Source organism: Heteronotia binoei, chromosome 21 (assembly GCF_032191835.1).
Source record: "Heteronotia binoei isolate CCM8104 ecotype False Entrance Well chromosome 21, APGP_CSIRO_Hbin_v1, whole genome shotgun sequence".
In the NCBI taxonomy this organism is placed as follows: domain Eukaryota; kingdom Metazoa; phylum Chordata; class Lepidosauria; order Squamata; family Gekkonidae; genus Heteronotia; species Heteronotia binoei.
The window spans coordinates 94,007,956-94,024,602 of record NC_083243.1 but is presented as its reverse complement, the minus strand read 5'-3'; the positions used below and the strand labels follow the sequence as shown (position 1 = coordinate 94,024,602).

The 16,647-nt window shown below is 42.7% G+C and overlaps 1 protein-coding gene across 2 annotated transcripts; it reads left to right on the top strand.

Annotated features, from left to right (window-relative positions):
• The first annotated feature begins 1,807 nt into the window (after positions 1–1,807).
• LOC132589887 (transmembrane protein 178B-like) lies at positions 1,808–16,345 on the top strand. 2 transcript variants are annotated; one of them, XM_060262673.1, is made up of 4 exons: positions 1,808–2,221; positions 10,371–10,484; positions 13,513–13,650; positions 14,748–16,345. In XM_060262673.1, exons 1-4 carry the CDS (start codon positions 1,831–1,833, stop codon positions 14,990–14,992), a joined length of 888 nt encoding a protein of 295 aa, XP_060118656.1. In that variant the 5' UTR covers positions 1,808–1,830; the 3' UTR covers positions 14,993–16,345. The 2 variants fall into 2 exon arrangements, with proteins under 2 accessions (XP_060118656.1, XP_060118657.1); XM_060262674.1 differs by lacking the exon at positions 13,513–13,650.
• Positions 16,346–16,647: the final 302 nt, after the last annotated feature.

Below are 16,647 nucleotides of genomic sequence, written 5' to 3'. Positions count from 1 at the left end.
TGCCTTCCCCATTCTAAGTATGGTGATCAGATATTCTCAAGTGGGAAAAAAACTCAAGTATTAAGTCCCCTCTGAAAAAAATGTAGCTTTTGCATTAGGAAAAGCCAGAGAGATTTTATTCAGAAGCTTGACACATTTCTTTAAGAAAATTAGCCTGGTATTCTTTCTTTGTTGGCTTGAGCCTGCTCATCCATTAATGCGACTTCAGGACATCTGGTTACATGGGTATAAAATAACCAGGTCAGGGTTAAATACGGTCACCAGATCCCAGTGTGAGGTGGGATGACTGTGTGAGTGCTTGGGGTTTGAGAGAAAGTGGTGAGTGCTACCACCAAGCTATCTCCAAGCCTAATAATTGCCATAGGCAACAGGATCAATCACAGAAATGTTGGGAAATTCCATAGGAAATGTCGTCCTAAGACAAGAGCAGCTGCTTCTTGGTGCTTTCAGATTCTAGAGCAGTGCCTCCTGGGCATTTCTGAAGCACTTGCACCAAGGAGGTGGAGGAAAGAAGCCCCCCCCCCCCAAGTTTCTGAGCCCAGGGGCTTATGAAGGCCTATGCTTATTACCAAGCTGAGAGTGCACGGCTGTGATGCACTTGACCAGGATGAGTTTAATGCTTCCCAGTCTGCTGAAAGGGAGTGTCCTGAAGCTCTCAACTATTTGGGGGGTTCCTGTTCCATTCAAGACCCTTGGATTTTCTCTCCGAAACCTAAGTTTATGCTCTGGGTGGACTTTTAGCAGTTTGTTAATTTTGATAATTTTATGCTTTTTTATGTTTTATTCTGTATACCACCTTGACTGGGTTCTCTGGAGAGGTGGCACATAAATGTTCTAAGCAAATTAAGAAGCTAGAGTAATGCCAGGAAATACATTGGTGGTCATCACAGTACCCTCATGGTGCCATTTATAGAGACTGTCGGGAGGGGAGAGACTTAAGATTGTAGAACAGTGCAAGCTTAGGCACCTACAAGCTGAAATGAAGGAATCTTATGTTTACATTTTAATACAAATAAATATTTGAGGTCTTCAGAATTTTGCTTGAGGATTGCAAAGGTCTGAAAGGTCTTGGAGATACTAATATTGGGCAAGATCCAGCATGTCAAGTGATTTGTAGTCCCTGTTAATGGGAAAAGTAAGCTGTGCTGTCCCTGGCACTGAAATCAGCAAGGCCTAAAATCTTCATTTTGGCTCAATTGGATAGGCCCACAGTATCATGGTTTCTATGTAGTTAGGGTTGAATTTTATTCAGAATGTATTTAGATTTATTATCTGTGCACAAAAGGCAAACAGCGTCAAGTGACTTTGAAAGAAAAGATCTTTAATTTCATATCTGATTGGATAGCTGTTTAGAGAAAACCAACGTTAATAAGCTAGAAGCCTGTGTACACTAGATAAAAGGTAGATGCACAAAGTGGTGGTCCACTAAAATGGGTGACTATCATTCATATCTGTTCATTCCAGAGGGATAGCTGTGTTAGCTGCAGTTCCCCAGCATATTAGTAAAATGCAAGTATTAATATGCATCCTTTGAATTTATTATGCAGGTAGGTTTAGCAGTCAAATGCATGAAGTGTTTGTTCATGAGGAAGTGACATGTAATAGGTGTACATAAATATGATGAAGTGACTTCTGGCTCATTAGAAGGCATTCTTCGGTGGTGAAAGTTCCCCCGCTGCGCAACAAGCGGCTGGGCCCGATGCCGCCGAGTCCCTGGTCGGGAGCGCCAGGGGGGCTGCCTGAGGGGAGCTGGTTGGCTGGCGGGGCTGCGCCCCCCCGGCCGGGCTGCAGGGGGAGCAGTGGCGGGCGGCGCGACTCAGCTCGGGGAAGATGGCGGCCGCGGCTCAGGCGCTCAGCTGCTCCGGGTTGCTGCTGGCCGCCGCCGCCCTGGCTCTCTTGGCTGTGGCCATCGGCACCGACTCGTGGTACGAGACTGACGCGCGGCGGCACCGCGATCGCTGCCGGGGTTTTGGCCACAAACGCAACGCCAACAACGATCCGCCGGGCTCCATGTCGGCGCCCAACCCGCACCTGCCGCTGCGCGCCCGCCTGCCGCGGGCCCTCGTGCCCGGCCGGACCCCGCTGCCCGCCTCGCTCCCCGCTGCCGCCCTCGCCCTGGAATCGCACTGCGGCCGCCGCTTCAACTCCACCGTCTCCGGTCTCTGGCGGCGTTGCCACCGCGCGGGCTTCGAACCAGAGAGCGAGGAGCTAATCCGGAAAGGTGCGGAGGGAAGGAGGGAGGGTCGCGGCTGGCCCGAACTGGAGGGGAGAAGAAGCGGGAGAGTTCTGGCGCCCCCTTCCAGGGGTGCTCTCGGAGATGCCTCTGTCCAAGGTGCTGAATCCGCATAGCGCCTTCTCCACCCTCTCAGGAAGGAGAGGCCTTCAGGGTTTCGCTCTTCTGTTGAGTTTGGACACGGAGGAAGCCAGGTCGTTTCTTCCAGGGTTCTGGCTCCTCGTATGTCCTCCTCGAGTGAAGTACAGGTAGCGAAAGGCCTTGAGGCCTTTCTTCTCATAGAATGATTGCAAAGAGGCTCAACAGGATCTGATGGTAGCATCGACTTTTCAGAATGAAAAAAATTGTAAAATGGTAGTTCTTCCCAGTTGCCCACGATCTCCAGCATCTCGTTTCGCTAGGGTTTAGAGCCGTTTCATATATATGCTGTCCTGTGCATATGAATAATCTCAGTTATCCTCTTTTTTGCATTCCCATGATTAGCATAGGACCAAACAGCTGATAGAAAATGCAGTTGGAAATGATTTCTGCGTTTGCAGAAGCTGCTTGACATGTTTCTTCATGTGGGTGTGTTCTTCCATATGTACAAGGATAGATCCACTCATATGTGGACTGGATGATATTGTATGCACTCTCTTAAAGAAAAATGTTATCTGAAACATAGTCAAGAGATGTTTTAGCCTCTGCTGGTCTCTTGCTTTGTTCTTGTGGCTGGTGGGCACAATTTGTGTGATAAGAATGGACTGCACTGTGTGCTCAATGAGCACCCTAGGTTTTGGTATGCTATTGTCCTAAATGAAAACTTGTCTGGATTTTCCAGCACCTGCATTTTGAGAATTACACATTACATTGTCAAACTGGAAATTTGTAGGTATTTTCCATGTTGCCATGTCTTCAGTGACATTGTCTAGTTATGATGAGCTTTGTTGATGACTGATGGGTGCCACAATTGCAATTTGGAATATTTTCTGTCCTACTGCAGGTCACTGTGAGGCTGCTTCTCCTGATATTTAGGCTAAACTTTTTTTGTGGGTGATGTCTGGTGTGCCGCTTTCTAAGTGCTAGTCTTCTTGATGTGTGTTCAGGAGCCAATAATAGAAAACATTTGTTATTTGTGCTACTTAGATTAGACATCCATTTTCTTCATTATACCACAAACCAAATGCTAGAAGTGTAGAACTTGTTATGTGGTATCTGAGGTTTAGACCATTTCTGAAGGATCTTCTTTACCTGTAACAGTAGCAGAAATTGCAACAGTGGCCTCAGTATTAATGAATTGTATAATACCTGAACGTAGGAAACAAGAAATGGTTAGCTATTCAAGAATGGTTGAGCAGTAGAAGAAAAGTCACTGACAGCAACTGTAGTTTTTTTTAGTTCAGATGTTAAAATATAGACAAGAGAAACATCTGCCTGGGTTGTCCTATGAATCATTAAATAGATTTATATCCCACCTTTTATTTCCAATGGGAACTCAGATTAGTTTGTATCATGCTCCTCTTCTCCATTTTATCTACAACCCTCTGAGAAATCTAAGGCTGAGAGCAGGTGAGAGGCCCAAGATCATTCAGGAAGCTTCCATGGAAGAGTAGGAAGTCAAACCCAGGTCTCCCAGATTATCGTTGGAAACTCTAACCAATACATGACACTGGTCTCATACATGGGCACCTGGAAGATAATTTAAAGCAGAATCTAGCTCCAAAAATATTTTACTGTAATTTGTATTTTCTCAGTAGACAGATGATCTTCTGTTTCTACCTCTGGTTCATTTGTATGGTATAGCTGTGGTTCTCTTTATAGAATCCATTTCAAAATAATCAGCTGTTTTTTGCATTTAATCCAATAGGATACATTTTCTACTTTTCAGTGTTTCCATGTTGATTTTATTCCATTTAAGGGCATGTCATTTATTCATTTTATTAATTGGTGCTGTTGTGCAGAATGTTATTTTCCATTTCTGTAGTTTCTCCCTCTTCCTCTTATACCAAAAGCTTTCTGCTCCCTTACTAAAGGGATTTAAAGTATAGTGTTTTCAATCTAAGCATTGCTTTCAGGATGCTTCTCCCCATCCCACCCCAGTTTTGAGGCTTTGCTGAAAGTTAATTCCTGCAGAAAAGCAGAGCCACAATCCAGGCGGAGTTAAATAGTCATCAAACTCACAGGCTATATTGTGCCTCTGTGTTGGGCTGTGGGTCCAAAACTTTACTTGGGTTCATTTTTGTCATAAATTAGAGGGCTGGTTGCCAACTTAGTGCAGAGTTGTTCCTGCAATATTAGTCTCAGTGTTCATCAACTTCTTCCATAATTATGACCATTTTTATACAGGGATCTATTTAAACATCAGGTGGATAATAGAGAGGTTTCTTATCTTGCTCATTCTTTCTGGATTCTTTAGTTCAGTTTTCCCATATTTTCACTACATCCTATTTCCCTATAATTTCCAAAATAAATGAGATAAAGTTTGTGTGTGTGTGTATGCTCTTTTCATTAGAACGATGTTTGCCAAGTGTCTAATAGTGGAAGCACACTCTTTTTCAGAATTAAACACTTTAGTTTTAGAATATATAAAAGCAAGAACTTTTATTTATAGGATCCTGGGTGCCCCTCCTCCAAGAACATTTAATTTTGCTGCAGCTTTACATTATGGGTGACTGACTGATTCAAACTGGTTGGGAAAAGAAGGCTAGAGCATGTAATGTATCAATGCCGTAGACAGCTTCTCTGTAGGTAGGTTCTTTATTTTGTGATACATTAGCATTTTTTCCCTTCACGTGCCAGCCTTTGGGAATTCTAGCAATGATTCTGATGCATACCACTGAGATATCTTTTTAGAAGCTGTATCCATGGTCACTGTGGATTCAACCATCTTTTATATTCCTCCTATTATAAAGTAATGCATCAGGTTCCTGTGATGATTCCCATTAGTAAAAACCCACCAAAGATTAATTTTTACATGTTGAAATTATGATTTTTTTAAAATCCGGAAGGGGAAAATGTAATTTTCTTCACTATTTTCATCACACTGTCGTCCTTTAAAAATATTGCTTATATAACATTGAGAAAGAAAAGAGAGGTCTATAATAGGAAAATGAGATGATGTTAAAAAGACCCAATTGAGATTTTGTACTGTTGGAATAAAAATAAGTTATAAGAAACTGCTGTTCTGTAGTCTTCTGAAAATGATGGTGGTGTATAGAAAACAACGATAGCACTTGGCTTGACCAGTGGCTGGAAGAGCTGATGATAATATAATGGGAACAATGCATGAAAATATATACAACTGATCATTGGTCAGTCAAGGTCAGTGTTGTTACATTTCTTTGAGGGGGTGAACAAACATGTGGACAAAGGAGACCCGATAGATGTTGTTTACCTTGACTTCCAGAAAGCTTTTGATAAAGTTCCTCATCAAAGGCTCCTTAGAAAGCTTGAGAGTCATGGAGTAAAAGGACAGGTCCTCTTGTGGATCAAAAACTGGCTGAGTAATAGGAAGCAGAGAGTGAGTATAAATGGGCAGTCTTCGCAGTGGAGGACAGTAAGCAGTGGGGTGCCGTAGGGCTCAGTACTGGGTCCCATGCTCTTTAACTTGTTCATAAATGATTTAGAGTTGGGAGTGAGCAGTGAAGTGGCCAAGTTTGCGGATGACTCTAAATTGTTCAGGGTGGTGAGAACCAGAGAGGATTGTGAGGAACTCCAAAGGGATCTGTTGAGGCTGGGTGAGTGGGCGTCAACGTGGCAGATGCGGTTCAATGTGGCCAAGTGCAAAGTAATGCACATTGGGGCCAAGAATCCCAGCTACAAATACAAGTTGATGGGGTGTGAACTGGCAGAGACTGACCAAGAGAGAGATCTTGGGGTCGTGGTAGATAACTCACTGAAAATGTCAAGACAGTGTGCGTTTGCAATAAAAAAGGCCAACGCCATGCTGGGAATTATTAGGAAGGGAATTGAAAACAAATCAGCCAGTATCATAATGCCCCTGTATAAATCGATGGTGCGGTCTCATTTGGAGTACTGTGTGCAGTTCTGGTCGCCGCACCTCAAAAAGGATATTATAGCATTGGAGAAAGTCCAGAAAAGGGCAACTAGAATGATTAAAGGGCTGGAGCACTTTCCCTATGAAGAAAGGTTGAAACGCTTGGGACTCTTCAGCTTGGAGAAACGTCGACTGTGGGGTGACATGATAGAGGTTTACAAGATAATGCATGGGATGGAGAAAGTAGAGAAAGAGGTACTTTTCTCCTTTTCTCACAATACAAGAACTCATGGGCATTCGATGAGATTGCTGAGCAGACAGGTTAAAACGGATAAAAGGAAGTACTTCACCCAAAGGGTGATTAACATGTGGAATTCACTGCCACAGGAGGTGGTGGCGGCCACAAGTATAGCCACCTTCAAGAGGGGTTTAGATAAAAATATGGAGCACAGGTCCATCAGTGGCTATTAGCCACAGTGTGTGTGTATATATAATTTTTTTTGCCACTGTGTGACACAGAGTGTTGGACTGGATGGGCCGTTGGCCTGATCGAACATGGCTTCTCTTATGTTCTTATGTTCTCTACTCTGACTGGCAGCTGCACTCCAGGGTCTCAGGCAAAGGTCTTTCACATCACCTGTTACCTGATCCTTTCATCTGAAGATGCTGAGAACTGAATCTGGGATCTTCTGCATGCCAAGCAAATGCTCTGACACTGAGCCACAACTCTTCCATGTGTGTAAAATAATTCTGGGAGGGAGGAGTGGTGCTAACATAAATGAAGTGTGATGATATGAATTCAAGGAAGAACTGAAATGTGCAGTAGATTGAAACTAGGAGATTCACATTAAAATCATATTCTGCCCATACTGTAGTCTGGTTCCCTAACATCAGCTAGCTCAAAATATCTCTGAAAAAGTCACAAGTGGGCAGATTTAATGAGAGGACTTCATGAAATACATTGTAGGCAAGGAGTTTTGTGATGAACAGATATAAGGACGATGTGAAGTTCCAACCTAGGATCTGCATAGAGGTAATACATAAACACCTAGTTTCTTTACATGAAACTAAGTCCTCAGGACCAGATGAATTGCATCCAAGGGTTCTAAAAGAGCTTGTGGATGTAATTTCAGAGCCTCTGGCTATTATTTTTGAGAATTCTTGGAGAACAGGAGAGGTGCCAGAAGATTGGAGGCGGGCGAATGTTGGCCCCATCTTCAAGAAGGGGAAAAAGGAGGATCCGGGCAACTACCGACTCATCAGCTTGACGTCTATACCTGGAAAAGTTTTAGAACAAATAATCAAACAGTGGGTCCTGGAACATTTAGAAAGAATGGATGTGATTACTAAGAGCCAGCATGGGTTTCTCAAGAACAAGTCATGTCATACTAACCTGATCTCTTTTTTTGAGAAAGTGACTACCTTGCTGGATCAGGGGAATGCTGTAGACATCGTTTATCTTGATTTCAGTAAGATTTTTTATAAGGGTCCACATACTATTCTTGTTGACAAGTTGGTAACATGTGGTTTGGATCCTGTTACCGTTAGGTGGGATCTGTAACTGGTTGACAGATCGCACCCAAAGAGTGCTTGTGAATGGTTCCTCATCCTCTTGGAGAGGAGTGACAAGTGGAGTGCCTCAAGGATCTGTCCTGGGACATGTTTTGTTCAACATCTATATAAACGAATTGGATGAAGGAATAGAGGGAATGCTTATTAAATTTGCAGATGATACCAAATTGGGAGGGGTTGCAAACACAGAAGAAGACAAACAGGATACAGGATGATTTTGACAGGCTGGAAAACTGGGCTAAAATCAATAAAATTAATTTTAACAGGGATAAATGTAAAGTTCTGCATTTAGGTAGGAAAAATCCAATGCATGATTATAGGATGGGGGAGACTTGTGCAGTAGTATGTGCGAAAAGGATCTAGGGGTCTTAGTGAATCATATGCTGAACATGAGTCAACAGTGTGATGCGGTGGCTAAAAAGGCAAACGCAATTTTGGGCTGCATCAACAGAAATCTAGTTTAAGAAGGATATAGACAAGCTGGAACAGGTCCAGAGGAGGGCAACAAAGATGGTGAGGGGTCTGGAGACCAAGTCCTATGAGGAAAGGTTGAAGGAGCTGGGGATGTTTAGCCTGGAGAGGAGGCAGCTGAGAGGTGATATGATCACCATCTTCAAGTACTTGAAGGACTGTCATATAGAGGATGATGTGGAATTGTGTTCTGTGGCCCCGGAAGGTAGGACCAGAACCAGTGGGTTGAAATTAAATCAAAAGAGTTTCCGGCTCAACATTAGAAAGAACTTCCTGACCATTAGAGCGATTCCTCAGTGGAACAGACTTCCTCGGGAGGTGGTGGGCTCTCCTTCCTTGGACGTTTTTAAACTGTGGCTAGATGGCCATCTGACGGCAATGAAGATCCTGTGAATTTAGGGGGAGGTGTTTGTGAGTTTCCTGCATTGTGCAGGGGTTGGGCTGGATGACCCTAGAGGCCTCTTCCAACTCTATGATTCTGTGGAATCAGCTTTCATGACCAAGAGCCTGCTTCGTCACATGCCACTTTATCAGCCTGTAGACAAGTCACACCATGTTAACGGTTAAGAATGGTGATTCAAGAGACTGCAGCAGTGAAATTACAATGCTTCTTTTCCAGTTCAAATCTAGCTATTTTTTGTGAATTTCAAATTCCATTTTTAAAAATATATTTTATTTAATATTAATAAGTATACAGTAGCAAGTCAGTAGAAAGAAAACACACACACTTGGGATTCAAATTTCATTTAAACTGGTCTCCTTTTTCTCCATAGCAGAAATCATGATGTGTTGACTCTCCTGTTACCATTCATAACTCGGACTTTTGTTTTAGCAGATTATATATCATTATAGTTCCTGCTTATGTTTTAAAAATAAGGCTAAGGCTTCTTCTGAATGATAGGTTTGCTCTGCCTCAGCTTTCAAATGGGAGCTGGGTGTCTGGAGCACCCACACAATGCCATCACCTCCTGTGATTTCCCACACTCTTCTCTGATCTTCCTGGAATCATCAGAATCAAATCAGATTTCCTCACACTGCAGACAAGAAGGTCTGGATTTCCAAATTGCCCCAACCCATATCAATTATCATTTCTCTCCCAGCCCCTTCCCAACCTCCATTTTCCTGAAGCTTTTTTTTTTTAAAGGCAGGAATCCTGCTATACCACTTTAGTGATATATCTTCTACCAACTTTTAAAAAAGCTGGCAGAAATTCCTCCTCTGGAGGTGGAAGCGTGTGTGTGTGTGCAGAGGGAGGAAGGATGGCAATACAAGGGAATTGGGAGGAAACAATGGAGAATCACCCATTGTTGACATATTGTTGTGACGGCGCTGAATCCAGAACAAGGAATTACCCCCTGGTGGAAATACCCAAATACTTGATATCATTTATAAGCAGCATTCATATAGCACCATACAGTATTTATCATTTCCCTTACATAAGATTTTTGTTATCTTTATGAACACCCCTGTAAGGTAGGTCACTATTGCATATTGAATGGTTTCTCTAACTATTGGCAGATACTAACCCAGAAACCACTTACTCTTGCAATATTCCTGATGACAGTGCTTTCTGTTAAACATCAACTATAAAAGGATTTGGTATATGTATTTAACTTACTGAAGGGTTTTACTTGTATTATAATTGTGATTACAGTGATTAGTTTGATTTTATTTTACTAGATACATTCTACCTTTTTTACCACCTTTTATACTGACTGATGCTTGCACGGGGATCACCTTTACCTTTTTATACAGCTTTAGATTTTGAATATTTTATCTTGGAATGTTGTTTCTGATTTTGATGATTTACAATCCTATGACGACTAGTGATGCATATTTATTAATGCTCATGCTAATTGTTGGAATTTTGTCTTAAGACCTTTATGTCAAATGAGCTAATAAAAGGATTGATTGATCAATATTGAAGTTTGGTGGTAGGACTGTGAGTGACTTGTGTAAGACTGCTTAGTGCATTCATGAAAAAATGAGATTTTAACCAGTGGCCAAAAACAGAAGAGGCTGACCATGGTATAGCACACAATAAATGGAAAAGACTACCACTAAAGCTCAGCATCATATAATTTTTCCATTTGCATGTTGTGTTTTTGCCTCTTGCAGGAGTTATTCAGCGGTGCACAGCTGTGAAGTATCACTACACCTCATCGTCCCTGCCACGCAACCTGCCTGCCAATATTACTAACACCATCCGTCAGGATGAGTGGCATGCCCTCCGTAAGTATCCACTCTTATTGAACATCCTAGTATCTGTCCTGTCAGAGTCAAAGAAAACATTCATGATAATTTCATAGTACAGCCCTCCTGTTCTTGTACTACTTAGAATGTTGGTGTAGAAAGCTGCATGTTTAAATGCTCCTCTCCATCAAAAATGCCATGCTACACAAAAGCTAGCACTTAATGGAGAAAGGTTCTGCTTGATCCTCCTCCATGACATATTGGTTTTCCATTCATAAGGCTTTTGCAATGTGGAGAAGCATGCAAACATGCTCAGTATGCACTTAGGTATTGGTTGCCAAATCCTTTTTTCCTTGGGTGTAACAATCCCAGCTAAGCTGCACCAGCTCAAGCCCTGTACATTCAGTCCCTTTCCTTCACTGTCTGTGCTGCCTTTGTGGATTCCTTTCTAGATGCAGACAGGTGCCAGCCAGTAATCTAGTTTGTACCGATAACAACATAACCCTAGAATAGATCTACAATATATGTAGCCCATATCATTGCTCTGGTCAAAGGGCAACCTGATGCCCTGGACATTTAGAAAGATTGCATATTCATAATGCTTTCTGACAGTCAGCCATAGATTATACCAAATAAGTAAGTTAGTACATAAGTGCAATGCTGATCCAATACTATAAGTTTCCACAGTCTAGCTCTGTTGTCCTAAGTGGTTATTTTAACAACATAAGAAAAGCCCTCCTGGCTCAGACCCGTGGTCTATCTAGTCCAGCATCCTGTCTCACACAGCAGCCAACCAGTTGTCCTGGAAGGGCATAGAGGCCAAGGCCCACCCAGAATTGGTATTCAGAGGTTTGCTGCCTCTGGATATGGAGGCCACCAATATAGTTAGTAGTCACTGATAGACCCCTCCATTAATCTATCTAGCCCCCTTTAAAACTATCTATGCTTGAGGCCACCTCACCTGGCACTTAATTCCAGTCCTTATTACTAATTGAGTAAAGAAGTATTTCCTTTTGTCTGTCTTGAACCTATTCCTCAACAATTTCATTGGGTGCCCTCAATGTGGGTGCCGAGAGTTCTGAAAGAACTCAAAGTTGAACTTGTGGATCTTCTAACAAAAATATGTAATCTTTCATTGAAATCTGCCTCCGTTCCTGAGGACTGGAAGGTAGCAAATGTCACCCCCATCTTTAAAAAGGGTTCCAGAGGAGATCCGGGAAATTACAGGCCAGTCAGTCTGACTTCAATACCGGGAAAGTTGGTAGAAACCATTATCAAGGACAGAATGAGTAGGCATATTGATGAACACGGGTTATTGAGGAAGACTCAGCATGGGTTCTGTAGGGGAAGATCTTGCCTCACTAACCTGCTACATTTCTTTGAGGGGGTGAACAAACATGTGGACAAAGGAGACCCGATAGATGTTGTTTACCTTGACTTCCAGAAAGCTTTTGATAAAGTTCCTCATCAAAGGCTCCTTAGAAAGCTAGAGAGTCATGGAGTAAAAGGACAGGTCCTCTTGTGGATCAAGAACTGGCTGAGTAATAGGAAGCAGAGAGTGAGTATAAATGGGCAGTCTTCGCAGTGGAGGACGGTAAGCAGTGGGGTGCCGCAGGGCTCGGTACTGGGTCCCCTGCTCTTTAACTTGTTCATAAATGATTTAGAGTTGAGAGTGAGCAGTGAAGTGGCCAAGTTTGCGGATGACACAAAATTGTTCAGGGTGGTGAGAACCAGAGAGGATTGTGAGGAACTCCAAAGGGATCTGTTGAGGCTGGGTGAGTGGGCGTCAACGTGGCAGATGCGGTTCAATGTGGCCAAGTGCAAAGTAATGCACATTGGGGCCAAGATTCCCAGCTACAAATACAAGTTGATGGGGTGTGAACTGGCAGAGACTGACCATGAGAAAGATCCTGGGGTCGTGGTAGATAATTCACTGAAAATGTCAAGACAGTGTGCGTTTGCAATAAAAAAGGCCAACGCCATGCTGGGAATTATTAGGAAGGGAATTGAAAACAAATCAGCCAGTATCATAATGCCCCTGTATAAATTGATGGTGCGGTCTCATTTGGAGTACTGTGTGCAGTTCTGGTCGCCGCACCTCAAAAAGGATATTATAGCATTGGAGAAAGTCCAGAAAAGGGCAACTAGAATGATTAAAGGGCTGGAACACTTTCCCTATGAAGAAAGGTTGAAACGCTTAGGGCTCTTTAGCTTGGAGAAACGTCGACTGCGGGGTGACATGATAGAGGTTTACAAGATAATGCATGGGATGGAGAAAGTAGAGAAAGAAATACTTTTCTCCCTTTCTCACAATACAAGAACTCGTGGGCATTCCATGAAATTGCTGAGCAGAAAGGTTAAAACGGATAAAAGAAAGTACTTCTTCACCCAAAGGGTGATTAACATGTGGAATTCACTGCCACAGGAGGTGGTGGCAGCCACAAGCATAGCCACCTTTCAAGAGGAGGTTAGATAAAAATATGGAGCAGAGGTCCATCAGTGGCTATTAGCCACAGTGTGTGTGTGTGTGTGTGTGTATATATTTGGCCGCTGTGTGACACAGAATGTTGGACTGGATGGGCCATTGGCCTGATCGAACATGGCTTCTCTTATGTTCTTATGTTCTGTTATAAGAGAAAGAAAAAGCTCCATTTATCCACTTCTTTTACCCATGCATGATTTTATAAACCTTTATCATAGCTCCCTGTAGCCATCTTCTCCCCTTAGACTGAAAAGTTCCAGACTCTTCAGCATTTTCTCATTAAAATGTGCTCTAACCACCCCCCATCATCTTTGTTACCCTCCTTTATAGTTTTTCTAGTTCTACAATGTTGTACAATTCAGCTATTGAAAGAAAGCTATTGTTAGGAAGTGCTGGAGCTGTTTCTTAAATGTTCTGTAAGATTTCACAAGCTGAGAACATTCAAGCTGAGAAATTGCTTGTGCGAATGTAAGATTCTGTCTCTGATTTCCTCTAGAGCCCCCCCAATTACTCTGCATGGTCTTTCTTCCTCTCTCTCCTTCCTTGTGTCCACTTTCTTCCCTCCCTGCACCAACAACCCCTCAGATCTGCGGAGAATGACTGCTGGCTTCATTGGTATGGCTGTCTCCATCATCCTCTTTGGATGGATCATTGGCATGCTGGGCTGCTGTAAACAGCATGAACTTATGCAATATGTAGCTGGACTGCTCTTCCTTATGGGAGGTGAGAGTTCTTTTCTGTTCTCTTCACAGCACTATTTTCTGATCAAATGAAGGGCTTGTGTGGATTTGGTGCAGTGCCTGAGATGCAATGAATCAAAGCCGTATTGGTTTCACAGAACATGAAACCTCACTAGTTACATCAGCTGTTTGAAATGTTTGGTGTTACTTTCAGATGAGAAAAAAGGGAAACATAAAATGTGGCTCAGCCAAGAACTGGCCAACCTATGCTACTAACCCTGCCCTGCACAGCCAGTGTAGTATTTCAGTTGTTCCAATCAAGGCTGCTACAGAGATGTGTATGATTAAGGCATGAGATTCCATTGCAGATATGACTCTCACTCTGTAGGAGCATCCCTGCTGAAGCACATCTCTAGACTATTGCATTTTTACTCTACTTTTCAGTCCAAAAAACTGGGTTCCAAAGTAGGTCACAGGAGTTGACTAATTTGGAGCCCAATTATAATGCTTAGTTTGCCCAAGAACCTTGGGAGGGCTGCCTATTTGCTGATTCTGCCATTTTCAGCCATGGTAGTTAATAGCTGGGAGGAGGGACATCCTCACATGAAGCTGCATCCAGGCATGATGGAGCAAGGCAGTTTCCCTGCTTTTCAACAGGACTGTAGCTGTGCTTTTAACAGAGACTAGGCAGAGTCCATGCAAAGAACATTCATTGCTGTCTACATATGAGACATTGTAGAACCAGAGGAATGCGTTAGCAGTTGCTCACGATTTATTAATTAGCCATAAAAAGGCAGACATCTTCTTGTGGCACTGGTTACAGAAGGGTAAGAGGAGTTCAACTATGCAATGTTTAAAAGAAATTTTTGCCAGTCTTTAAGATCTTAAATAGCAAAGATGGAGTAAGGGAGTTTCTGCTGACCTATATTAACAAATGATAGTCTAGTGCCAGATTTCCATCATGTAAAGTAAGTATTTGACTATATCACTAGAGTACACAGGGCATACTGGCATTTTTTTGCTGGAAAATATACACATGAATATGTTTATAGATATGATCCTGCCCTTTGCTGGGGTAATGAGAAATGACAAGTATATTTACCTGCTAGTGTTGCTCACCCTTGTTTCCCACTTCTGCAGGTACGTGTTGCATCATCTCCCTTTGCACATGTGTGGCTGGAATAAACTTTGAGCTGTCTCGTTACCCCCGCTATGTCTATGGGCTACCAGAGGACATCAGTCATGGCTACGGCTGGTCCATGTTCTGTGCCTGGGGAGGCTTGGGACTAACACTTCTGGCAGGATTCCTATGCACATTAGCCCCCTCCCTCAATACTCCTCGGACTGTTGTACAGAAACCCAGACAGGAAAATGGTGCAGTGTGATAACCACAGAAAGAAAAGCACAAGAGACTCTAGCAAGCACAGTTCAGCTCCAACAGTAGGGTGTTGCCAACACAGTGTGGGCATCAGAGAATCATGGAGAAGTGTGGTTCCCTCTGCGGAACAATCTAAGGGATTAAAATTGCTTTCACAGAGACCTGTAGGAACATCACTCTTGGATTCTTCAGCCTGCCTGTCTTTAATACAACCATGCTGGCCAGGGTTATTTCTTGTTCCTGGCTTGCCTGAAGGAAAATTTTGTTAAATTGCGTGTGATGCCGTAAGGGTCTACATACTGTTATGTTGAATCAAATTTCTGCTAGAAGCAGAAGCCACTGTGAATTTCCTTTGGTATCCCATGACCTTGGAGAACTCCATTTCTGACAAAACTCCAAGTTCCAGTCAGAGGTGAAGGCCAAAGGGAAATCCACCCAGCCTCAGTATTGATTCTCCTCTACAGCACAGATACAATGCTGTTTAGGTGCAGCACTGACTACTGCATCAAATCAACTTTCTACACCAGCTTTTTTTGAAATGGGCTTTAACCATCCAGACAGGGTGGGTGGAGAGTCCTCCTTCTGGTCTACTCAGTATCTGAATCTTGTCAGTTTTGGAAGCCAAGTACCTATGATGGAAGTTGTTCATAAAATAACTTGTACAACAATGCACTGGCAAGCTAGTAAAATGTGCATATTTAGATGCTTGAAGAATTCTTCCACAAGAGGGCAGGTAGCTGTGATTCAGTTCACAGACTTCTATGAGTAAGTGTGAAACTAAATCAAGATACTTGCTTGCAAAATTCATGCTTTTCGGGTGGAAGCAAAGTAGATAAAACTGAATCAGCCCAGCAAATGAACCAGGGCTACTATATTACAAATGATGCAGTCATAGCAACTACTGTGGTAGCAAATGAACTTTTGCCAACCCTTCAGACTGAATATGGAAAGTACAGATTCATTCATGATTATTATTTTGGAAGATGAGTATTCAAGATGAGCATAGAAACTGAAAAAATCAACAGCCCCTCAGTGACATCCTCCCATAACACAGAAGAAAGGAAGCTCTCTCTATTGAACGGACTCAGCTTGTTGACAAGTAGAAGAACTGGGGCTAACTCAGGAACATCAACAATGGTGCTGGAACAGAAGAGCACGAGCCTGTCCTCACTGTGTGGTGCTCCTTTTCTGTCTCCCCAAAAGACTGCATAGGAGCCTTTTTTAAAGAGAGCTGTTTACATTGTATTTTTAAGTGGCATGTAATTAATTACTCAGTGCTAAAGTCATTGTATTCATGGAAAGTGTGATTTTTTAAAATGGAAGCTGTAAGTCTCAACAGGCATTCAATTAAAAGGCTTGAGTATACTGAGCAGATGGAAGTTCTGTTCTATAGCAGGCTGTGATCTTAACCCTAGCACACTGCCTCTAGCACAGAACTGTCACATTTTCTCCATGCAGTTGCACAAGCGATTGCTTTCAGCTGTCAGTCTCCTCCTGATTTCCCAGCAATTAAGCTGCATGTTAATATGGAGCCACTCTTATTTCAAATTTAAAAGCCATACTAAACGGTCAGAGCAGACAAGTGGCACACACTAATTTTGGCAGGTGAATTCAGTATTTTTGGCTCCAGTCTAGAGGTACTTTGAAGAATACAGTGGCAGG

Coding starts and splice junctions, on each gene's coding strand:
- LOC132589887 (XM_060262673.1), top strand. CDS start 1,831: ATGGCGGCCGCGGCTCAGGCGCTCAGCTGCTCCGGGTTGCTGCTGGCC. Junction 2,222..10,370: donor CGAGGAGCTAATCCGGAAAG/GTGCGGAGGGAA, acceptor TGCCTCTTGCAG/GAGTTATTCAGCGGTGCACA. Junction 10,485..13,512: donor GGATGAGTGGCATGCCCTCC/GTAAGTATCCAC, acceptor ACAACCCCTCAG/ATCTGCGGAGAATGACTGCT.